The sequence below is a fragment of the Suricata suricatta genome, chromosome 8 (assembly GCF_006229205.1).
Source record: "Suricata suricatta isolate VVHF042 chromosome 8, meerkat_22Aug2017_6uvM2_HiC, whole genome shotgun sequence".
In the NCBI taxonomy this organism is placed as follows: domain Eukaryota; kingdom Metazoa; phylum Chordata; class Mammalia; order Carnivora; family Herpestidae; genus Suricata; species Suricata suricatta.
The window spans coordinates 33,614,287-33,640,288 of record NC_043707.1 but is presented as its reverse complement, the minus strand read 5'-3'; the positions used below and the strand labels follow the sequence as shown (position 1 = coordinate 33,640,288).

Here is a 26,002-nt window from a genome sequence, read left to right as displayed (position 1 = left end):
TTCCTTGGCAACACTGTATTTTGTCTTTATTTTTTAAAGTATGTTTATTTAGAGAGAGAGACAGAGCGCCCGCGTGTACATGTGCACACAGAGGAGGGAGAGAGAATCCCAAGCAGGCTCTGTGTGTACTGTCAGGGAGGAACCCGATGAGGAGCTTGAACTCACCCACAGTGAGATGGTAACCTGAGCCATTAGCCAACTGAGACACCCAGTGCCCCTACCTCACAGGCAACATTGCATTTTAACATTAGAAATGTTCTATCATTTTGTGGACCACATTTACAATTCAGATGTAACTGCCTTTATTTCTTTGGCGGTGGATCGAGGTGAACAGGAGGAGCGAGGCAGGCAGCCCTGGGTGCCCTGGCTGACTTTAATGACTGTGTACTTCCTCCTTGGGTTTCCCTACACTTAGCTTGGCTAATTCAAGTTTTACCTTCTGTTCCTCTGTTTTACTCTGTGGCTAGACAGCTGTTACACATCTGTTCCTCTCACCTCTGACCACGTGCAGTTGCTGTGTGTGTAGACGGTGGCCCTCTGTGTCCTGGGCGTGTGTGACTGAGAGCCTTCAGAGTGGAGGGGCTCGCTTGGCATTGTTTTCCTGTCATCACATCCTCAGGGACTCACCAGTTACCAGGGAAGATGTCTGACAAAATTAGGGACTTGTTCCCATTGCAGGAATAAAGGGCAAGGAGAAAAGACAGAGCAGAAGGAAATCTATAAGGAGAAGGGTACGTTTTACATTCTCAAAAACAGTGTGTTCTTGAGGATGAGGGAATCCTTTTGTGGACAGTGGTGGGAGGGCCCTTGTCAGAGGGGAACAGCCCGGATTTCCAGAAGCTAAATGTTAAAGTTGAGCATGGTTTGGTTGCAGACAAGAAGGTCTCCCGCCTCCTCCACTTGCTTTAAAACCGTTCATTTTTAATTTTTAAGGTCATCGGGGGGGCGGGGGGAACCTCTTTGCTACCAGCCTAGCTCTTTGAGTGTGGCCTGACCCCTGAGTCTTACCCTCCCACACAAACTTGAGAACTTGATTCTTTTCTCACAAAGACTTCTTTCCAACCCCTTCCCTCCCTCCAAAAGACTCCATATTTGGAGCCAAGTGTTTTGAACAGAGCCTGGCTGGAGGGTGTGTTGAGTATGGTCTTCTGTCCCTTGGATATGGAAAAAAATATAAGCTTTAAAGCAAATGTATAATAAAAAGAGACATGTCCCCCTAAGCCAGGGACACACTCCTTTCCCTCATGAATGTGCTGTACTGTGTGGTCTGCTGTCCTCCATGTGCCTCTTCACAGCTGGAGAGAAGATGATTGGCCGTGGTTGAGATCACGGGAAGGAATGGAGAATCCAGAAAACAGTTTTTAGACCGTTCTTCTGGGAGCCTCATGTTAGCAGAGTTAAATGCTTAAGGAGGGTTCTTAAGACGAGGGGAGGCTTCACATTTTCACATTCATTATTAACAGAGTTTATACATAGGAGAACCAGAGTCAGAATAGACCCTGTTACTTGTAGAAATCTTCCCCACCTTCCATGTTTTTGTGATTAGAGAAACATGCCCAGAGCAAAGAGCCGGGCTCTTGAAGCATTCATTCTCCAGAAAGTTAGACCTTGTGCGTTTGGCTTCAGTTGAGGTCTGGTAAGGTTACTCATTTACATTCACTGGAATTTTCTGTTTGAGAAATAATAAAATTTCCTGGGATATTTTCAATGAAGTTCACAGGCTCTTGTTGACTTGGAAGATCTATGGAAGAGTTTGACAGCCCATTTGGGTGGAGAAATACAAATATGCTAATTATTACAAGCCTAGTTGATGTAAATGCTTCCTTTTGGTTTCTAAACCAGAGCCCCAACCCAGATTTTCCCTGGGCTTGGAAAACATGCCAAGCCTCTTGCATCAAACAGTATCCGCGCTAGGGGGCATCTGCATTGGTCCTGTCTTGAGTGGGAACACTTCCAAGTCTGGTGCTTGTTGGCGGTTTCTGCCCGAGATCTGCCCGAGCTTCTATTCTTAGTTTACTGGTTTTTTTTTTTTAAATAAGAAAAGGCTGTTGGATATTATCAAATGCTATTTTCTCATCTATTGAGATGGTCATGTGTTTTTCATTATGCGCCTTTCTGTACTGTTTATTTTTAAACCATTCTCACATTGCGTATCCACTGACTCCAGGTTTAGGACTCCTTTAAGATGCTAACTGTATAGCAGTGTTACCGCCTGGGTTTCTCCTTGGATTTGGTTTCTCCTTGGCTCTGTTCCTATCTGCTTTTCTGTAACGAGTTCTGCTTTTCTAGGCAGTTAGTGACTGAGTAATGGGTTTGTTTGTTTTAAAACCTCTCCCGTCATTCCGTTGGTTTAGGGGAAAGTGAGAGCACATGGTGCTCAGGAACCCTCAAATGCCAGCCTGCAGTGGGCAGCTCGTGCTGCATGGGGGCTGACATGTTCTCGTAACCTTCGAGATGTCCCGTGACCTTTACTTAGAGATCCTGACCCTGCGAATCAGAGTTTGGAATTGCATTAGAGAGCCTGACGATGTGGCCTGAAATTTCAGGAGAAGACTAGAAGGTTCTTAGAACCTCAGCCGTGGAGGAGTTTCGGGAATTTCCGGTGGGGTTTCCAGCCCCGACTGCTGACCCCACCATCCTTCCCAGACTGTGAGACCAAACCACATGGATTCCACCCTGCTTTGCCCTAAGATAGCTCCCTCGCTTCCCCACCCCCATTTAACATCAAATTCCTCAAGCATTCTACTTCTCAGATGTTTGTGGAGGGGATGGAGGATGCCAGATGGGGCACAGCTGTGTCCCGTCTGCTGCTGACGGGCCATGGTTGACGCTTGGAGGCAGAGACTGAGGATGCGCCCGCGTTGGTCTCTAGGTGAGGTTCTCGGGGAGTGTTCGTAGGTGTGGTCGGGTGGCAGGTGTGGTGGTAGCTCTGGGTCTTCAGTGGGAGACCTGTCTCATTCTCCCAGGTTAAAGTAGAAGCCAGGCACAGGCCTGTCACCTTTTTTTTAAATACACCCTCTTTGCCCAAGATAGGGTTTACCAGGCTAGTGACATGGGTTGATGTTCTGGGCCACCAGGGATGAACATTTCAAATCCATTTTTCTTGGTTTAGAGACGATATTACCTTTTCTTTTCTTTTTAAAAAATGTTTATTTTGAGAGAGCATGTGTGAGCTGAGGAGGGGCAGAGAGAGACTCGGCATGGAGCCCAACTCCACCTGAGCCGAGATCAAGAGTCTTCACACAGAACCGCCTAAGCCACCCAGGTGTCCCTCCTCCCTTTTTAAAGAATTAATAATTTCAGCATAAAAACTGTCTCCACGTCTAATTTTTTTTTGCCAGCTTCAGGGTAGCCCTGCAGGGACAATATTTATCCCATAGCTTGATCTTTTTACCCAGAGCAGTTTCTGAGAATGCTTCATTGGGTATGTGATAGTCCATACGTACACATCTTGCTGGACAATATCACACAAGTAATCTTGTCATTCCGGCTTCATTAACATTAGACATTTAATGCAGTATACAACAGGCTAACCACTGGTTTGGGATTTGGTTTGGGGCCCTCACCGTGTGCCGCAGGTACTAGATTTTCTGCTTCTGTTGGACCACACAGGAAGCGCAGATGAAGAACACAGGTTAGATGATAGAGCAGGGAACAGGGATCCTGGGTGCCAGCATTCCCAAACAGCGAGACTAACCCGAACCTTATTTTTCTCTAACAGCTCGATTGAGACATAATTTGTATCCCATTTGATTTACCCGTTTATTATTTCTATTAAATTTTTTTTTAATATTTATTTTTGAGAGGGACAGTATGTCAGTGGGGAGACGGTCAGAGAGAGAGGGAGACACAGAATCTGAAGCAGGCTCCAGGGTCTGAGCTGTCAGCACAGAGTCCAGTGTCAGGCTTGAACTTCTGAACCGTAAGATCATGATCTAAGCTGGTCAGATGCTCAACCGACTGAACTACCAGGGGAAACCTTATTGTTATATTCTTAAAGATTTTATCTTTATCTGTACACCCAACATGGGGCTTGAACTCAAAACAATGTTTCTCTGACTGAACTAGCCAGGTGCCTCAAAATTTACCCATTCATTTATTAAATATATATATTTATTTTTAAAAATGTTTTATTTATTTTTGAGAGAGCAAGCAAGGAAGGGGCAGAGGAAGAGGGAGACACAGAATACAAGGCAGGCTCCAGGCTCTGAGCTGTCTGCACAGAGCCCGTTGTGGGGCTTGAACCCATGAACTGTTAGATCGTGACCTGAACTGAAGTTGGCTGCTTAACTGACTGAGCCACCACCCAGGCGCCCCTAAAATTCTCCCATTTAAAGTATACAGTTCAGTGACTTCTAATAAATTTACAGTTGTACAGTCCTCCGCTAGTCAATTTTGGAATCTTTCCATCACCCTGACAAGATCCCTTATCACTGGTGGCAGTCAGTCCAACCAACACTACTCTGCTTTCTGCCCGTAGAGATTTGTGTTTTCTGGACATTTAGCATCAGTGGAATCCTACAATATATGGTCTTTTGCATCTGGTTTCATTCACTTAGCATCATGTTGTTAAGGTTCACATATGTGGTAGTAGGTAGTAGTACGTTTTTCCCCCTAAATAATTTCCACTGTGTGTGCATACCACAGCCTGCAGATCCATTCAACCATTGATGGATATTGGGGTGTCTCCATGTTTGGTCTATTGTAAATAGTGCTCCTGTGAACATTTGTGTACAGATGTCTCTGTGAATACCTGTTTTCAGCTCTTTTGGGTACATTCCTAGAACGCCAGGGTCCTTTGGTAATTCTTTGTTTAACTCTGAAAAGTTGATAAACTGTTTTCCAGGGTAGTTGAACCATTTTACATTCCTACTGGCAGTGTATAAGGTTCCAGTTTCTCCACATCCTTGCCAACACTTGTTAGTATCTTTAATTAAAAAATAATTATAGCCCCCCCCCCCATTATTACAGCCAAATCCTGGCTGATATGAAGCATGATCTCATTGTGGTTTTGATTGACATTTCCTAATGGCTAATGATGCTGAACATCTTTTCATGTGCTTGTTGGGATATTTGTGTATCTTTGGTAAAATGTTAAGGTTCTTTGAGTTTTTAAATTGGGTTTTTGGCTGTTGAGTTGTAATTCTTTATTCTGGATTCTAGATCCTTACCAGATACATGATTTACATTTTCTCTCCTTCTGTAGATTGTCTTTTCACTTTCTTGATAATGTTAATTCCACAAAAGTTTTTAATTCTGGGGGCACCTGACTCAGTTGATTCAGCGTCCGACTCTTGATTTCAGTTCAGGTCATGATTACATGAGTTTGAGCCCCATGTCAGACTCCATATTGACAGCACAGAGCCTGCTTGGGATTCTCTCACCTTTCTCTGTCTCTCCCTCCCTTTCTCTCAAAAAAGTAAGAAATAAACTTAAAAACAAGTTTTTAGTTTTGATGAAGTCCAGTTTACCTAATTATTTCTTATGTTGCTTGTGCTTTGGGCATGATATCTAGGAGTGCATTGCCAAATCCAGGGTCACGGACATGTACACTTATGCTTTCTTCTGACAGTTTTATGGTTTTAGCACTTACATTTAGCTCATTGGTCCACTTGGAGTTAATTCTTATAGTATGAGGTAGGGGTTCAACTTCATTCTTTTGTATGCAGATAACCCAGTTTCCCTGAACTCTTTGTTGAAGAAGCTGTTCTTTTAAATATTTCTTATACAGGGTTCTGCTTTTGGGCTGTATATTCTGTTCCATTGACCTTTTCACCTGTGTTTGTACCAGTACCACACTGTTGTTGTTACCAGCGCGTCAGTATGTTTTAGGCTGTGCCTTCTGACTCCAGCCTGTTCTTGTATTCAGATCATCTCCATATTTAAGAAGCAGTGTGCGGGTGCAGACTACGCTAACAGTTTATGTGAAGAAAAAAGAGATTGCATGGGTTCCTTACAGCTGTCACACGGGGTGGATGGGATGGGAGAGATTTGAACGTGTTTCTAGATTGATGCATTAGGAGAAGTTGAAGATCAAGAGAGAAGGGGGCTTTGGGGCTGGGACTTGGGCGAGGACAGAAATTAAAGGCTAGAGCACAGGCTTGTAAGTGGTGAAGGTCGCCCCCTTACCTGGCTCCCTGGGAAAGCTCCGGCTATGGTGCCGTAAAACTACCATAACACACTTGGTTTTTGTGAACTAAGTATGGAGGGCGTGGAAATCGGGTTAAAATTCAGGCATTTGAAATTAAGTGAATGTGTGAAAGCTAGTCATCCTTTATCTGTTCGATCTTGCTATTTAGATTAATTTTTGCATTAATTAGCACTGTCTTTCCCTTTGGGAGTGTGAGTTTTGATTTAAAGTAAACTAAGAAGGATGGAGACTGAATTTTAACCAAACTTAGCTTCAAAACAAAAACCATGTCTTGGTCCTGTGATAGTTGAGATTTTTACTTTGTTTTTACTGATGACTATATCTCTACAGAGGTTTTTCTTTGTTTTTTGGAGTGGGGTAGAATGGTATTTTATAAAGTCCTGGTTTGTTGGTCAAGAGGAGAAGTGATAGAGTGAGCTGCTAATTATACAAAAAGAAGTGGTGCTGAACCGAACCTATGCACATGGTACCACCTGGGTCCCCCCTCCCCACCTGAGTCCCCCTCCCCCCTCCCCACCTGGGTCCCCCTCCCCCCTCCCCACCTGGGTCCCCCCTCCCCCCTCCCCACCTGGGTCCCCCCTCCCTCCTCATCACCTGGGTTCCTTCACCCCTAACCACCTGGGTTCCCCCCTTCACCACCTGGGTTCCTCCTTCCCCACCACCTGGGTCCCCTCCCCCCAGCCATCAAAGATCATCACTAGTCTCATCCCTCTCACCAAGTGTTTTCGTCCACCTTCTGCTTGTCTGAGTTTGCACGTATCTGGACTCAGGAAGGATGAATCTGAAGTGTTCACTGTGGTCATCTCTGTGTGGTGGGGCTGTAGCTGCTTTTCCTTTTGCTGCTTCTGCACGGGCATGTATTTTTGTGTGATAAAAAAATTCTTTAAAAAATAAATAGGGTAGAGTTGTGAATCAGTGAGAAATATACGTGTGGAAACTGAAAAGACTATATTTGCATCAAAACTCACAGGTTTTGATGATTTGACTGCTGTGATCACACACATTAGCTGCTATTGCATTCTGGAGAACAATTTGTGTCTAAGTATCCATAGCTAACCTCCATACAAGCGAAGAAGTGGAATATCCTTACTTTGGCTTACTTTCAATAACGAAGGAGAAAATTACTTGCCTATCAGTAAAGGCTGCCAGCAGGTGTTTTTTAGTTCATGTTAAATTTATTATTTACTGACTCACTGACTGTTAAGAGCAAGCTAGCCGGAGTGTTCTGTGGAACTATTTTTTAAAATGTCATATTCACTGTCATATTCATTGTGTTGTCAAATAAAAACCGTTACTGGAGGGGCACCTGGGGGGCTCCCTCAGTTATGTGTCCATTTCATGGTTTTGGCTCAGGTCATGATCTCATGGTTGTCGAGCCCCACATTGGGCTCCGTGCTGCACGGAGCCTGCTTGGGATTCTCTCTCTCCCTGTCTCTCTGCCCCTCCCCAGCTCGCTCCCTCTCTCTCTCTCTCTCTCTCTCTCTCTCTCTCTCTCAAAATAAACTTAAGAATATTAACCATCACTGGACATGTGGAGCATTTCCTTATAGTAAAATATAATAGTATAACATACAATGAACTATACTTCATACCACCGTGTGCCTGGGCTGCTGCTCGTGCACATGTTGAAATGGTCAGTGGGTCCTCCGGGTTAGTGGGTGTCGCCACCACAGGGACATAGCTGAAGAATGCAGGGCGCTTGCCATGTGCAGCACGGAGACTCTCGTTCCCATCCGGTGTTCCATCTTTAGAATGAGGAAGTCTTGATACTCAATGAAGATGGACCTTGACATTTCTGTCTTTGAAAGTCTGGCTGGTGTTTCGTTAACACCCTGACCGATCACATCCTATTCAGAAGCTCTGATGAGCCCCCTGCAGGAGGGACCCTGTTCTCTGCTCTTGAGCCAATGGCTTGGCTTGTCTCCCTCCCTTTGTCTCTTTTCTCTGGGATGGCTCCCAGGACCCGTGTGACTGGAGATCAGAGTGTACTAGTTCTTTCTTCCTGGTCATCAGGGTAGAGAAAATACCTTTTTTTTTTTTTTTCTTCTTAGGTGGTATAAATGCTTTTTAAAAACTTGAAATTTGAATTACAGACTCACTGAAGGATGCAAAGATAGTAGTACAGAAAGGTCTCACTTGCCCGGCACCTGTTTCTTTTCATTGGTTATGTCTCATGTAACTGTAACTTGGTATCAAAATCAGGACATGGACAGTGGGGCAATGTGTGTATATAGTTGTGTATCAGCTTAAATTCACGTAACCAGTATTGCAGTCAAGATACAGAACTATTCCGTCACCACAAAGCTCTCCGTCTCTCTGCTGCCACCCCATTTACAGTCACATCTCTGTCCCACTTCCCACACCACCCTTAATGCCAGGCAATGACTAATCTGTGTAACATCTCTATAATGTTGTCATTTCAAGTGTGTTACGTAAGTGGAATAATACAGTATGCAGCCTGTTGAGGTGGTTTCCCGCCCCCCCCAGTGTTCCTCCCAACTCAGCATCATGCCTTTAAATTTTTTTTAATGTTTTATTTATTTTTGATACAGAGAGACAGAGCATGAGAGGGGGAGGCGCAGAGAGAGGGAGACACAGAATTGGAAGCAGGCTCCAGGCTCTGAGCCCTCAGCACAGAGCCTGACGTGGGGCTCAAACCCACGAACCATGAGATCTGACCTGAGCCAAAGTTGGAGGCTTAACCAACTGAGCCACCCAGGCGCCCCAGCATCATGCCTTTAAGACCCGTCAGGCAGTTGCATGTACCAGGAGTTCATTCATTTTTATTGCAAAGTAGTATTTCAAGGTCACGATGTGTCACAGTTGATTCACTTACCTGTTGTATGATGCTTGGGTTGTTTCTAGTTTGAGAATAGAAGTAAAACTGTTAAGAACATTTATGTATATGTTTTTTGCAGGGACATAATTCTTAAACTTCTCTGGGATAAATGTCCAGGAGTGTTATTGCTGGTCCTTTAGTAAGTGTGTATTTAGTTTTGTAAGAAACTGCCAGATTGTCCTCCAGAGAGCTTTACCATTTTATGTCCCCTTTAGGAGTGTTTGAGAGATCTATCTTCTCCTCAGAATCTCTGTTGCTGGTGTTTTTTTTTTTTTTTTAATGATTGTGTATCTTCGAGGTGAGGGGAATCTAAACCGGGCTCCATGCTAACATCAGAGACCCCGACTCAGAGCCTAAACTCATGAACCGCAAGATCATGTACGACCTGAGTCAAAATCAAGAGCTGGACGCTTAACCAAGCCATCCAGGCGCCCCTCTGTTGCTATTTTTTATGTTGGCCGTTAGAATAGCTGTGTGATAATACCCCATGTGGTTTTCACTTGCCTTTTTCTAATGACTGGTGCTTGCCATCTATAGATCCTCTTTGACGAAATTTTTTATTTTTTTAACGTTTTTATTTATTTTTGAGAGATAGAGACCATGAGCTTGGGAGAGGCAGAGAGAGGGAGAGAGACATAGAATCTGAAGGAGGCTCCAGGCTCTGAGCTGTGAGCACAGAACCCTATGCAGGGCTCAACTCACAAACTGTGGGATCATGACCTGAGCTGAAGTCAGACGCTTAACTGACTGAGCCACTCAGGCGCCCTAATGAAATATTTCTTCATATGCGCTGTCCGTTTTCTAATTGGCTTGTTTGCTTTTTACCATTGACTTTTCAGAGTCCTTTATACATTCTAGATGTGAGCCCTTTATCAGACGTGTGGCTTATAAGTATTTCTCCCAGTTTGTAGCCTGCCTTGTCATCCTCTTACCAGGGTCTTCTGCAGAACAGAGTTTTTTTTAGTGTTGATGAGGTTTGATGTATTGACTCTTTTAGGCTTTAATGCTTTTGGTGTTATGTCTAAGAACTCTTTACTAGATCTAGATCCTCAAAGATTTTCTCTTACATTTTCTTCGAAAAGTTGAATAGTTTTACATTGGACATTTAAATCTATGATCCCTTTTTAGTTCATTTATTTTTGTTTATTTTGAGAAGGAGGCAGAGAGAGAATGTGAACATGAGAAGGGGGAGAGACAGAATCCCAAGCGGGCTCTGCTCTGTGAGTCCGGAACCTGACCTGGGGTTTGATCCCACGAACCCTGAGATCATGACCTGAGCTGAAATCAAGAGTCAGACACTTAACTGATTGAGCCACCTAGGCATCCCTACGTTAATCAGAAGAAAAAAAATTAATTGTTTATTCCTTTTTGAGAGAGAGCGAGAGAGAGCGAGCATGAGCAGGGGAGGGGCAGATAAAGAAGGAGACACAGAATCTGAAGCAGGCTCCAGGGTCCGAGCTGTCAACACAGAGCCTGATATGGGGCTCGAACTTGTGAACGGTGAGATCATGACCTGAGCTGAAGTCGGATGCTTAGCTGACTGAGCCACCCAGGTGCCCCTAAGTTAATTTTTATATAAAGCATGAAGGTTAGGTCAAAGTTCATTATTTTGCCCATGAATATCCATATCCATTATTTCAGCCTCATTTGTTGCGAACACCCTCTGCAGAATTGCTATTGTACTTTGGTCAAAAAGCAGAGAGCTATGTGAGTGTCTCTGGAGTTCTGGGTGTTCCTCTCATTTAATCTTTTACAAAATTCTTCTAGCTATTCTGATTTGACTTGTCATATAAGTTTTAAAATAATTTTCACTATATATATCTCTACAAGAAAATCTTGGCTAGGGTTGTGTTAGAAATTACATTAAACATATATGTCAGTTGGAGAGAAATTGACATCTTTACTGCAGTCAGTCGTCCATGACCCGAACACAGTATGTCTCTCCATTTATTTAGATTTTTAATGTCATTTGTCAGTGTTTTGTGGTTTGCAGCATTCAAGTCCTGTACATGTTTTATTAGATTTACACCCAAGTTTGTTTTTTCAACAATGGGAGTAACATTAAAATTTTGTTTATCCCATGTTCATTGCTAGTACATAGAAACAATTGATTTTTCGATGTTGATCATACAAGAACAGTTCTGTTGAACTTACTTTTAAGTTTTAGAAGATTTTTTTAAAGTTAATTTATTTGGGGCACCTGGGTGGTTCAGTTGGTTAAGCATCAGACTCCAACTCAGGCCATGATCTCTTGGTTCGTGAGTTCGAGCCCCACACCAGACTCTGCTGACAGCTCAGGGCTTGGAGCCTGCTTCAGATTCTTTGTCTCCTTCTCTCTTTGTCCCTCCCCTCCTTGCACTCAGTCTCTCTCTCTCTCTCTCTCTCTCTCTCTCTCTCTCTCTCAGGAAATGAATAATCATTAAAAAATAATAAAGTTAATTTATTTTGAGAGTGAGAGAGCATGTGTGCATGTTGGGTAGGCAGAGAGAGAATCTGAAGCAGGGTCTGCACGTGAGCACAGCCCAACCTGGGGCTTAAAGCTACAAGTCTGTGAGATCATGATCTGAGCTAAAGTCAGATGTTTAACTGACTGAGCCACCCAGGTGCTCCAAGTTTTAGAAGATTTTTTTTGTTAGGTCCCTTGGAGTTTCCTAGGTAGACTATCATATAATCTGCAAATAGGGATTCTTATTTCTTCCTTGAGATCTATGTATGGTGATTTTTACATCCATGTTCATGAGAAACAGTTGGCTAATAGTTTACTTTTTTTGTATTATCTTGGTTTCATTTTGGTATTAGGGTTAATACTAGTTTCATAAAAAGAATTGGGAAGTAAGTGTTCCTTCCTCTTTTTTTTTTTTTTTTTTGAAGAGATAGTTTAGAATTGGTGTTAATTCTTTAAATGTTTGGAAGAACTCTCCAATGAAACCGTGTGTACATGCAGATTGCGTTTTTTTGAGTTTTAAATTATAGATTCTATTTCCTTAATTGTTATTGGCACTTCAAATTAACTACTTGATTTGGGGCGAGTGGTACTAGTTTCTGGTACTTGAGGAGCTGGTACCTTTCTTCAAAGTGTAATTCATAGTGTTTCGTGACCCAGTTGATGCCTGGAGGCGCCAGAGTGATCGCCCTGTTTCACGCCTCAGGTTGTTAATTTGTGTCTCTTCTTTAGGGCTGTCAATTTTATTTATAGATTTATGGAACCAATTTTTTGTTTCCTTGATATTTCCCTGTTGCTTTCTCTTTTCAATTTCATTGACTTCTTTATTATTTTATTCTTTCTGCTCACTTTAGGTTTATTTTGGTCTTTTATCGTTTTTGAGATGGAAACTCTATCATTCATTCCATACCTTTCCTCTTTCTTAACGTCAGTATTTTAGGGCTATACATTTCCCTCTTGGCACTGTTTAGTGATGCCCCACAAATTTTCATGTGTTAATATTTTAATTTTCACTCAGTTCAATGTATTTTTAAAAATTTATTTATTTTAAGGAGAGTGCAGGCAGGGAAGGGGCAGAGAGATGGGGACAGAGGATCTAATGCGGGCTCTGTGCTGACATCAGAGAGCCTGATGCAGGGCTCGAACTCACAAACCTGGAGATCATAACCTGAGCTGAAGTTGGACTCTCAACTGACTAAGCCACCCAGATGCCCCATCAATGTATTTTTTTTTTTATTTCCCTTGGGATTTCCTGTTCATTCTGTGGATTAACTAGAAGTGTGTTTAGTTTCCTGGTATTGGGAGACTTCCCCATTATCTTTGTTCCTGATTTCTGATTGATTCCCTTGTAATTAAAGAACCCGCCCTGATTTCTGTTCTTTTAAATTTATTGAGGTTTGTTTTATGCACAGCGTGTGATCTTTGTCCTTGTGTTAGTTTAGTTTATATTAGATTAGGTCCTAGATATGGGGGAGAGGGCAAAGACTCCCATCTCTCCCACTGCAAAATACTTTCATCCTGCTGACATGCCCCAGAGTCTCCAACCATTGCAACATCAAGTCAGAGTTGAAAATCTTATCTAAATGTCATCAGCTCAGAAGTCCCAAATCTTAACCAGATACGGGTAAGAGTCTGAGTATGATCAAAATTCCTCTCCATCTGTGGATCTGTAAAGTTAAAACCAGATTGTCTGTTCCCCTAATACAGTGGTGGACAGGCAGAGAACTGCAGGTATAGATATTCCAAAAAGGAGAAAAATGAGAGAAAGAGGGAGAGAAGAAAAGGAGAGGAGGGAAGAGATAAGAGAGAGAAGAAAGGAAGGAGGAGGAAGGTCACTGGTTCCAAGCAATTTCAAGATCCGCCTCAGCAAGCCCCACTAGGTCTCAAGGCCTGGAAGTAACCTGTGGGGCCCAGGCTTTGTCCTCCACATCCTGTTTTTCTCTTGAGCTCGAGTGCTAGCACCAAGGAGGCCTTGAATCAGCCTGTGTTCTGTCTGTAGAATTGGGGGAATCTGACCACTTTCTCTCATTCTCTTTTTCATTCCAGGCTGGCAGTTTTTCTGGTGGTGGTAACATTCTCGAAAACCTGTGGGTTTATTGTGCTCGCCCACATTTTTACTCTTTCTTCCCTCTTTACTCTCTTCCAGGATGCCTTGTTTTGTCGTCTCCTTTCTGTCTAGGGACCTGGGGTTCTTTGAGGGCAGGACTGCTCGGGACACGTTCTTTCACTGTTCCTTCATCTTAGATCATTTTAGCTCCTCCTCCACTCCTGAAGGACGCCTTCAGCGTACATGGAATTGGGGTGGTTCTTTTCTTTCTTTACTTGAGGACGTTGTGGTATCTCTGCCGGCCGATATGGCTTCTGATGAGAGATCCGGCCCTTCACCTTGTCCTTGTCTCTGGCCGATTTCGGACTTCTTTTCTCTTTCGGAAGCATGTGTATAACGTGACTTGGCATAGGTCTCTGGGTTATGGCATTTGGAGTTTGCTCACCTTCTTGAATTTGTAGGTTTTGGGGTTTTTTGTTTGTTATTGGTGTGTTTCTTGGGGGGCAACTTTGGGACATTTCAGTCATTTTGAGAACGACTTTTTGAGCCTGTCCTTGTCCTTCTTTGTTTCAGGGAAATTCTTTGTTCTCTTAGCCCCTTTCAAGTGTGGAGCATCTTCTGGTCTTGGCTCACTAGACTTCACAAAGAACTTCCTGCTCATACACATCTCTCTAGGAGAGAGATGTTTTGTTGACTTGGGTGCCCCATATTGGAAGTGGTGTTCTAAAATCCTGTCATTTCTCTTTCAAATACTCAAGAAGTAACAGATGTCATTCTCCTCAGAGGAAGAGAGAGCACCCTATCCCACTGTCTTCACACGTAAAATGACTCTAGTTTTGTGTAGGGTGGGTTTTTGTTTAAAAATTTTTGTCGTCTTTTTGTTTTCCTAAAACGAATTCACTGTTCTGTCCAAAGCTGATCAAACTGTAGGTGGGGCTCCTGGGTGGCTCACTCAGTTAAGCGTCCAGCTTTGGCTCAGGTCATGATCTCACGGTTTGTGTGTTCGAGCCCCACATCAGGCTCTGTGCTGACGGTTTGTAGTCTGGAGCCTGCTTTGGATTCTGCATCTCTTTCTGTCCCTCCCCTGCTCACACACAGGCTCAAAAATAAATGAATAAACAATTAAATTAAAATCAAGATAAAGGGGCACCTGGCTGGCTCAGTCAGAAGAGCATACAACACTTTATCTCAGTGTTGAGTTCGAGTCTCATGTAGACTGTAGAGATTACTAAAAAAAATTTTTTTATCAAGATATAAAATACCATTTATGCTATAGTAATTGTATGAGTGGGCAGCTCTTACCTGCAATGGTGAGGAAGCACAGAGCTTCACAGAGCAAAGGTTAGCCCTGGCCTGTGGTTTTTATCATAAATGGTAATCTGATACTCCTGTGGGAAATCTCATCAACTTTATGCATACTTCAGGTTAGATAATAAGGAAACATTACCTCTTTCAGGTGTTGTGGAGTTCCCATAGGCTTCTCTCCATATAAGGTTTCCCTGTCTTTAACATCTTATTCAGTGTGATATACTTGTTACAATTGATGGACTAATGTTGATACGTTGTTATTACCTAAAGGCCATAGTTTACAGTAGCACTCTTTGTACTGCTCTGTGGGTTTTGCCCCATGTGCATAATGTGACATGCATCCACCACTATACTATCATACACAGTAGATTGACCACCCTGAAAATCCCCCATGCTCACCTATTCATCCCTCCCTTTGTCTCCCTGGACCCCTCGCAACCACTGATCCTTTTACTGCCTTCGTAGTTTTGCCTTTTCCAGAACATCGTATAGTTGGAATCATACAGCCTGTAGCCTTTTCAGACTGGCTCCTTTCAGTAATATGAATTCAGTTTCTTCCATGTCTTTTCATGGCTTGATGGTTCCTGTTAATGCTGAATAATATTCTCTTGTCTGTTTTACATACCACAATTGATCTCTTCGCCTGCTGGAGGATATCTTGTTTGCTTCTGGTTTTGGGCAATTATGTATAGAGCTGCTGCGAACATTCATGTTCAGGTTTTCATGTGGGCATAGGTTTTCAACCCATTTGGGTGAATGAATACCTGGGAGTGTGATTGCTGGATTGTATAAGCCTGTGATTAGCTCTGTGTGGAACTGTCAAGCTGTCTTCACACGATTTTTCTTCATGCCTATTTGTGAAGCTCTTTCCCCTTCACTGCAACTTTTGGCTGTTAAGAAAAAATTGGTTATACAGGGGCTTGATGCCAGATTGTTTATTTTGCTCTATCATTCAATTATCCAGGATAGAAGGTCTCATCGGTCATTATTTTTTCATGATTGAGGTAAAAATGTGTATCTTTTAAGATCTTTAAATGCTTGGTGGTTTGATTTAAAGTTCCACATTTATTTTGAAATTTCAAGTAACATTCAAGAAGAGAATTCAATTTTGATTAGCTTTTTGATACAGCAATATATATTATCCTAGTCATAGGCAAGGAAACTGAGGCACAGAGAGGTTAGGTAAGTTGCCCAAGGTGACATAGCTAGTAAGAGGCAGAGACCAGCTTTGAGACACAGGTTTTCTGGCTGCAAAATTCAGGCTCCTAATTACTATATCATGTTGCCTCTGTACCTAATATATTGCATTCAGGATTTGAGTTTAGGACTTACATGTCTAGAGCCACCTTTTAGCAGTAGTTCTCAAATTACAGTGTTCAACAAAATCATTTGGGAAGCTTGTTAAAATTCAGAGCCCTAGGGGTGCCTGGGTGGCTCAGTCGGTTAAGTGTCTGACTTTGGCTCAGGTCATGATCTCGTGGTTCCTAAGTTCAAGCCCTTCATCGGGCTCTGTGCCGTCAGCATGGAACCTGCTTTAAATCCCCTCCGCCCTGCCCCCCGCCCCCCCGCCCCTTCCCAACTTGAGCGCACCCATGTGCACACGTTCTCTCAAAAATAAACATTAAAAAATTCAGAGCCCTAGGCTTCATACCCAGAGGTTCTGATTTGATAGGCATGTGATAGGAGCCCTGTCCCAGACAAGTGCCTCCAAGTGATGTTAATGGAGAGGGTGGCAGACTACATGTGCAAGAAATTGCTCTAGGAAATGAGCTGGAGTCCGTGACTCAAACATAGCCCCTCAGGTAAGGATTCCATAGATCTGGCCGAGTGTCTGCCTCTTCTGTGTAGTTCTGCGGGATGGAGGCCGGGAAGAGCCCTTTACCGCTGCTGTAAGACTCATGCTGCAGCGTGATCCTTGGTGGTCACCAAACAGTGACAATCGAGGGTGGCACGCTGGTCGTCAGAGAGGGCAGAGGTGGACCTGGGGAGGAGGACAGCACCATGTGAGTATAAGAGCAGTTAGCTTAAAAACTCGCCATGACCGCTCTGATGCGGACTCTGTTGCTGATTTTATCTTCGTATTTTGCAAAAATGCTTCCTTGCCTCATTCAGCCATAGACGTGCGTCTCTAAGGTGGGAGGGGACTTGGGGAGAATGACAGCCACAGCATGTAAGAGGGTGGGGGTAGTGTGTGTACCTGAGGCCAGGTTGTCCTCAGGTCTTGCCAGGTGGACTGACATCAGTTCCGTGCGTGTGTGGCAGGTTCTGAGGTCATTTTAGTGCCTTTTGCAGGAAGTCCTTCCTTCTCTTCATCGAGGATTAACAAGGATCACTTCTCTGTAAGTAGACATTCAGGGACAGTAAATACAGCGCTCACATGTTTGGTGTGCATCAGAGTCAAGCTATTTTGTGTGCCTGTGCATGCATACACTTGCGTAACTACCACCCGGATCAAAATCTGCATGAGGCACCCTTCTCCTTCAGTACTCGCCCCTGCTTCCCAGGTGAGCCGCTCTTCTGATTCCTTCCCCCGCAGACTTGTCGTGTCTGTTCGTGGCCTGTCCTGGCGTGTCCAATAAATGCGGTCCTGCCTTCACTTGGCGGCATGTTCTCAAGCTTGCGTCGGGCTCTTCTTTGTCGTGGCCGGACCATAGTCTGTCGTGTGGACGGGCTGCGCTGTGTGTGTCCGTTCATCTCACGAGGGGCGTTGGCGTTGTTTCTGCGCTTTGGCCATTGTGACTGATGCCGCTGTGAACATGGCCCTTCCTGTCAGTGCGACCCGTGTCCCAGACCTCTTGGGGGATCCCAGGGAGAGGGGCTGTCCCGCTGCGTGTGGACTTGGAAGGAACTGCCGGAGTGGCTCCGCTGCACTTCTAGAGGACTTTGTTCTCTGCATTGTTTTCTCCTTTCCTTTTAAACGGTTGTTGTTTTGCTAATCTCTGAAGGTGAATGCTTAGTGTATTTTCAACAGAACTTTTTAAAACCCGTGTTTTTGGTTATGACTGCATTTTTTATTAGCACACAGGCACCCATATTTTCATTATTCTCACCGCAGAATTTTCTTATTTACTTGATATCTTTTTGGACCAGTGCATTCTTTTTTTTTAATCGTTTATTCAGTTTTGAGAGACAGAGTGTGAGGGGGGAGGGGCAGAGAGATAGAGGGAGACACAGAATCTGAAGCAAGTTCCAGGCTCTGAGCTGTTAGCACAGAGCCCCATGCAGGGCTTGAACCCACATACCATGAGATCATGACCTGAGCCAAAGTCGGCGCTCAACCGATTGAACCACACAGACGACCCCCTAATGTACTCTGTAGAATGGTGCTTCTCGATTTCCAAACAGATGGGTTTTTTCCTAGTCATTGTCTCGTTAAGTATTTCTAACTTAAATATTTTGTGGTCAAGAGAATGTCTCTTCATGGTACCTATTTTTTTTTTTTTTCCAGTAAGAGTTCTGTGCAGGAAGCCCTAAAGCATGCTGAGTATTTGGAGCAGGAAGAGATAGTGTAATCCAGAAAATTGGACCCTTGCCATAGCTATGGCCTTGGTCTCTAGAATGCAGTCACCAAAGGAACACCTTCCTGGTGAGCCCTGGAACCGCTGCATCCTGGGTATGTCCCCAGCTGCAGGGGGCCCACAGTCTGAATCAGGTACATCCCCAGCTTCAGGAGGCCCCACAATCTGAATCAGGTAGGTCCCCAGCTGCAGAGGCCCCACAGCCTGAATCAAGAAGATTCTGCTCCCACAACACCCTCCATTCCCAGGAAGCTAGCACCTGAGGACCAGAGCGCTGTTGCAGAAAACCCTGGGCGTTCACATCCGTGCTGGGCAGCCAGGCTGAGGAGGGAGGAGGAAGTCTTGGAAATCTGGGTATAGCCTAATTCATCCTTGGCAACCTAGATGTAAGAGTCTGGGAATAGAATTTTGAGCTTGCTAACAGTGCTTCATTGTGAGGTCCCCACAGAAGTGGAGCAAGCCGAGATGTGTCCATCGCCCCAGGCTCCTGAGGTTTATGGACTTGTTTTAAACGGACCAGTATGCAGTTGCTTTGCATGAACGCCCCACATGCCCTTGAAACAAGTGTCTCACACAGCTGTCGAGTGTGGGGATCTGAGCAAATCTCTGTTTCCATCAGTTATAAGATGCAGCATTATTTTATCTGCCACTAAAAAGAAAAAAGCTGCCCATTAAACCAAACTTCATGATTTCTTCTCACTGAGAAATTTTCATTTATACCTATTGAGTTTTAAAAACTTATTTATTTATAGTTTGTTTATTTTGAGAGCAAGAGAGTATGAGGGAGCAGGGGAGGGGCAGAGACAGAGAAGAATCTCCAGCAGGCTTCACACTGTCAGCACAGAGTTCAACATGGGGCTCAATCCCACAAACCATGAGATCATGACCTGAGCCCAAATCAGGAGTCAGACGCTTAACTGATTGAGCCATCCAGGCGCCCCTAAACTTATTTAAACATTGATTTTTATAACCTTTTTCTGTTGTGCTTACATGTAAAAAGTAAAATATGAGCAAAATAAGTTAGGGTATTCCCAGGGTCCCACTCTTCAGATTCACTCTGTGGAGAGAGTATGTGTTTTTCTACACAGCCTGTCCTCTGTGCCACCAAAGACATGAGTGGCACAGCATTTCTTAGAAGGATACTGCTTTATCATCTTTGTAGGTTTTCAAAATCTGTTTAGTTTTTATGCTGTGACTTTGGTAATGCTACCAGAAAGTATCAATGAAAAGTTTGAAGCAATAACCAAGCAATAACCCTTCATAGATGGTTCTTAAATTGTGTGTGTGTGTGTGTGTGTGTGTGTGTGTGTGTGTGTGTGTGTGTGAGAGAGAGAGACAGAAGCATCGAGTTCAATGATACCTCTAGCAATAATCATATTCAGAGAGAAGAAGGTGGTGACCTAAATATGTATGTCACAGTTGATTTCAAAGATGTTAAAATGTGGGGGAAAATCTGAATCTTAAAATTGGTGAATTACATTATGTTTATTAGTGCAAGCTTGTGATTTATCTTAGTCAAATCTGTATCTTTTCTATTTCTTTTTCTTTTTTTTTTACTTTTGGGAAAAGTGCCATTTTTATATGTGTATGTCAATTTTTGCTTTATATATTCTGAGCCTATCTTGTTAGTGGCATACAAATTCAGTCTTGTTAATTGTGTAATTAATTGAACTATATGTCTTAGGTAGTGGCTCTGTCTTTGGTTGCCTGTCTTAATGTAGTGAGAACGACAGAACTTTTCCCCTGGCGTGGCATTCTCCCCTTTCACCTGCAGTCAGTACGTATTCTCTTATTTTGCAGGTGCCTCTTGTAGAGAACATTTAGTTGGATTATTTTATTGAGAGCGTGAATGGGGGGAGAGGGAGGGAGGGAGAGTCTTAAACGGGCTCTATGCTCAGTGCAGAGCCTAATGCTGGGCTTGATCCCATGGCCATGAGATCATGACCTGAGGGAAAACTAAGAATTGGGTGCCAAACTGACTGAGCCACCTAGGTGCCCTTAGTTGGATTTTCTTTTTAAGTCTTAAGGTTTAAAACTTGGTCCTTTTCCCATTTATATTTGTTGTAAACGTTATCAGTTGCTTGTCACTGCATAACTTAATGATGTATTCCTAAGTAAATACCTTAAAATGACACCAGTTTATTTTGTGCCACCATTCCGTGAATTGGCCTACACATGTGGTGCCATTTCACTGGCAGGTCAGCCAGGCTGAGCTCCTTCCAGGTGGCCTCACTCCCTGGCGGGGGCCTCATGAGGGCCTCCCTGGAGCTGGGTGCACCTGCTGGGACATCTGGGACTCTCCCTGTGTGTCTCTTTCCACAGCAGATTTCGTTCTCGAGGGTGCCGACCTCAGCTTCTCCGGCACAGTGGTCTCAGGGCTCCATGATAGCAGAGGTGCTGGACCTCCTGGGACCTGGGCTCTGGGCCTGCAGGGCATTAGCGCTGCCTCTTGGTCAGAGGAAGTCCCCAGGTCAGGCTGATTCGTTCAGGAGAAAGTACGTTGACTTGTTCTTTGTTCTACCACAGTAACCACGAATATATTTGGATTTTTTTTTCTACTCCCATATTTTGTGTTTTGTATTTCTTTTTATTTTATTTTTTAATCGCAGTAGAGTTAACGTACAATGTTATCTTAGATTCTGGTATACAGTATCGTAATTCAAGTGTTTTGTATTTCTAGTGAATTTCATGTGCTTCTCTTGTCTTTTTTTGGGTTAGTTTTTCTCATTCCAGTTTTTCTTCTCTTGTCCCAATTTGGGCATATTAACTCCATTCCCATCTGTTTCTTGCTTGGCCTAGAAATTTTAAGGTGTTTTTTAACTTACCACATCTAAAGTCGATCACATACACACTCATTCTTAGAATGCTGAGAAATTGAGAGCAGATTCTTTTCTCTCTTACATGCTGTTGTGAAGTGTTTTGGTTCTGTTTTGTGTTCTCTGAGACATGATGGAGCCCGCTTTTCTTTAGGTTTTCTCTGTAGGTTTCCCTCTTGTACCTCCCCTCTCCTGTATTGGGTCTTTTGATTGAGGCTTGTTTTTTGAGAATTTCTTTTTTTTTAATTTCTCTTTTAAAATTTTTTATGTTTATTTATTATTGAAACAGAGAGAAACAGAGCACGAGTGGGGGAGTAGCAGAGAGAGAGAGAGGGAGAGACAGAATCCAAAACAGGCTCCAGGCTCTGAGCTGTCAGCACAGAACGCAATGCGGGGCTCAGACCCACAAACCAGGAGATCATGACCTGAGCTGAAGACAGACGCTTAACTGACTGAGCCACCTAGGTGCCCCGCTTTGAGAATTTCACTCCGTGATGATGTACTGGTGCAAACTCTTGAGTTTCTGTTTGTCTAAAAGTGGTATTACACCAAATCCAAAGAAGGCTGGGCAGGGAATGGGTGTGATAAGGTGACGGAGGGATGAGCATGATGGAGGGTGCAGGGGGATGACGGGACCCGGAGGGTCTGCACGGGCTTGAGCGGTAGGCCCAGGGCACTCCCTGTGCAGAAGCTCCGGCCACTCCGAGCTTCTTGCTTTCTTCCCACAGGGTGCGTTCTCCATGACCCTGGCAGGGAGGCCATCGCTGCCCGTGATCTGGAGCATTCCACTCAGCCCCTGGCATTGCTGACACATGACCTGCCCCGTGAGCCATGTGAACCCTGCTGTATGAGCTCACTGAGGACACATGGGTCTTCAGTGGCGAGGAGACACCGGAGCTCACTTCAGGGAGCTCACAGGCTTCATTTCTGTTTGTGGTATAATCTCATCACGTCAGTAGTAGTGAGGAGCTCTGCTAATTTAATCTGTTCTGTAGTGTTACGAGGCAGACATGTTATCTGGGTTAAACCACTACTTGTACAGATTTCCCATTTAATGAACCAGCAGGACCAGATGCCAAGCCCATGCTTTGCCAGTGTTGTATGTGCCCCATGGAATTGGTCTACCTCTGAGCTGACCAAAACACTGAACAACAACAAAACCCCAAATCATAACAAAAAAGTTAGTGTTAGTAATCAAGGTAAAATTTAAGGGTAAGTGACATCATTTTCAATTAGTACAAGGTAGGCAAAAATGTGCATTTGTGTGTTAGCTGCATGTGATTATTTGAACTCTCCCTGTTATCAAAGTTTTGTTCAGTGGGTAATTTGTTAGATATCTCACATTTGACATGTTGTGACTAAAATATAGTGACAGTTTCTGGGCACCATTCGTATTTGGGAAACATTATTTTGCCCTGGAAAAGTTGGAGAGCCACTGATTAACTTAACAGAAGATTTGTGTGAGTGTGAGTGAGACAGATAGAGAAGTTGGTAAGGGAGTCATTAGACATGTACAGCAGTAGACCAAGTTGCATCTTAGTAGACTGGAATGTGTTAGATAACCAGATTTTAATATAATTTGAAAATTAGAAAATAATTCTGAGATACTATTTGCTTTTGTTTTATTTTTTAATTTTTTTTGACATATATTTTGAGAGACAGAGAGTGAGAGCTGGGGAGGGTCAGAGAGAGAGGGAGACACAGAATCCGAAGCAGGCTCCAGGCTCTGAGCTGTCAGCACAGAGCCTGACACGGGGCTCAAATCCACGAACCGTGAGATCATTACCTGAGCCGAAGTCGGCTGCTTAACAAACGAGCCCGCCAGGTGCCCATTTGCTTATATTTTAATGTGTAATAACCTGTCATATTTTATTGATTCTGATTTGCAAATTTTCCACATTTTAACATTTCTGAGAGACAGAGTGTGAGCAGGGGAGGGACAGAGAGAGAGGGAGACACAGAATCCAAAGCTGTCTCCAGGTTCTGAGATGTCAGCGTAGAACCTGATGCGGGGCTTGAACTCACGAACCACGAGATCATGACCTAAGCTGAAGTCGGCAGCTTAACAGACTGAGTCACCCAGGAGCCCCTGTGTTTTAACCTTTCTGAAATGGAGAATTTATCTTACAATTGATAGGGTCTTAGATTTTATTAATTATGATAAATAATGATTCTGAATTTTTTCTTTTTTTTTTTTCTTTTTGAGAGAGAGAGAACCAAGTATGAGTGGAGGAGGGCCAGAGAGAGAGAGAGAGAGAGAGAGAGAGAGAGAGACAGACAGACAGACAGACAAAGGCAGAATCGGAAGCAGGCTCCGGGTTCTAAGCTGTCAGCACAGAGCCTAACGTGGGGCTCGAACTCAGGAACTGTGAGTTGACTGGACCCACCCAGGCACCCCAGTAGTTTTTAAATAGTTGTGGTTTTAAGATACTCTGTGCCTTCATTTCTCTGCCATCAAATGGTATTAAACCACTTTACATCTAAGACAAGAGCCTTAAATCACTGCACATACTTTGATTTCTCCTCTCCCAGGCTTTGTGCTGTTTTACGTTTACATATGTTATTAACCCAACCCATTTTGTTATTTTTGCTTTAAACAGTTACAGTAAATCTTTGAAAGAGACTCACATCTTGAGGGAATGATGTTTACAAACATAGTCACCATTTTACAGTGCTCTGTATTCTTTTATAGAGATACAGATTTTCATCTGGGATTTTTCCCCCCTGGAAGGACTTTCACATTTCTCACAGTGCAGATCACATCCTGATGGATTCTTTCAAGTTTTTATGTCTGGAAGTATCTGTTCACCGTCCTATTTGAAAGATATTTTGTAGGGCATAGAGTTGTATCTGGCTTTTGTCGCCATTTTAGGCAGGAGGTGCGTGTACTCCCTCCTCCTCCACCTTGACTGGAAGCAGACCTTGCTTACACTCTTGAATTAAATTCCCACAGTCCTGAACCCGACACACAGACCTCACCGCACGTGAGCTGCGTGGTTTTGCTCATCTCCACTCGTGTAGGTTCGAGTTTGAGTAGGCTGAATCCCATGAATCCACGGCTGATGCTCCCTGGAAAATGTCACCAGCAGCACTTGGTACTGAAATAGGGAATTTCCTGCCTTTGCACATTGCTTTTCCCTCATGGGAACCTTTACATTTGCTGAAACCGTTCCTGCTCGTGTGGATTTGTTCTCCTGTCGAACTTGAGGTGACCATGAAATAATGGAGTGCACCCAGCCTCCCCCGTCATTTTGCAGTTGAAGAACGGAGTCCCAGCTGATGAAGGGCTTTGCTCAGGCCTGTCTCTGGAAAATTGGGGTTCCATTTGGAAGCTCGTGATAGGAGCGTTCAACCGAAGTGATCTCACTGAATTTTACCAGTAATTTCCAGTGAATTTGCTTTTGTGTTTAAAAAAAAAAAAAAAAACCTTAAGTTTGTTTATTTTGAAAGGGAGAGAGAGAGAATCCCCTCTGCAGGCTCTGCACGGTCAGGGCCCAACGCGGGGCTTGAACTCACGAACCAGGGGATGATGACCTGAGCCGAAGTCAAGAGTCAGACACTTAACCTGACTTAGCCACCCCGGTGCCACAAATTTGCTTTTTTTAAAGACAGGTTTTATTGAGTGTGGAAGGAAAAACTTTTGTCATATGTCCTTTGATGTGTGCAGGGAGTGTGTGTAACCATATCCGTGTGTTACTTTTCAATTAAATAAGGTGCCACCTGTGTTGGGGGGGGAAATCAACCACGGGGCTTTTCTCTTTCATCTTACCTAGTAATGTCAATGGGACAGTGTGCGGGTGACGTCAGGCGGTGGATCCCAGCCACCAGTGCCTTCCCTGGGTGCGCTGCTGCGGGGAGGGGACTGGGCCCATGCCATGCCTTCTCTGCAGGTCGCTTCTCCCCTTCACAGTACGAGGCCCGCACGCGTGTCAGCGGATCGTGGGACTCCAGGGGTGCTGGGGGTGCAGAGAGATGCTGGTGGAACTTCCCTGAAACCGCTAAATGTTGATTTTCACTGTGCATTCTAGGTGTCAAGAGAAATGATAGGGCAGTGAGATATTGAACGACAGAGCCTGGGCGGGGATTGGTCTAGGGTATTTCATCACTTGTTTCTATTCCCTTTATTTATTCTTTTTAATGCACCAGGGAACATCCCATTATTTCCAGTTTCTACTGCAGCTGGATACCCTGATACATATTACCATAAGAAATGCTCCTGGCTGTTAAATTCTGGAAACTTTTTCTTTTTTACTCTCTATTATCAGAGATTTCATACCTTAGAATAGGAGATAGATAATGGATACCCATATGAAATAGACTTAACAATTGTTATCACTTTGCTCAATTTTTTTTTGGCAGAAGTATTTCAAAGGAAAGCACAGACATAATAGCCCCTAAATGGGACAGTGTGAGGCTCTAAAGAATGAGAACATTATTCTCCACCTTATCCAACCTTATAAAATGTTTCTTTTTTTCAGACCAGCAAATCCTGGTCAGAACTACTGGTAAAGTAAACAGTACCTTATTTAACTCCTTGAAGACTTAAAGGGACAGGAAAAGATGAATGGGTGCCAGGGAAGGGTTATTAATGGGTGTGATGAGAAGCTCGAGGGTCTAGCGCCAGGTCATTCTGTTGGTATTTGTTACCAAGTTGTCACTGTGCTCTCAGCCATTTGCATCCTCTGGGTTGGAGGGGGGCGCCGGAGATGGGCTTTTGTAAAAGCAGTGAAAATGTCAGGGTGCCTGGGTGCTCAGTCAGTTAAGTGCCTGACTCTTGATTTCAGCTCAGGTCATCATCTCACGGTTTGTGGGTTTGAGCCATATATCTGGCTCAGTGCTGACAGCATGGATTCATATTTTCTCTGTCTCTCTCTGTCTCT

At 43.8% G+C, this 26,002-nt stretch overlaps 1 protein-coding gene across 1 annotated transcript in view; it reads left to right on the top strand.

Annotated features, from left to right (window-relative positions):
- The first annotated feature begins 2,807 nt into the window (after positions 1-2,807).
- CYTH3 (cytohesin 3) overlaps positions 2,808-26,002 on the top strand; it is a 51,254-nt gene continuing 28,059 nt past the window's right edge. Inside the window, exon 1 of the mRNA XM_029949514.1 lies at positions 2,808-2,872. Coding sequence (XP_029805374.1) covers positions 2,821-2,872 — 52 coding nt within the window. The 5' untranslated portion in view covers positions 2,808-2,820. The remainder of the gene's footprint in view (positions 2,873-26,002) is intronic.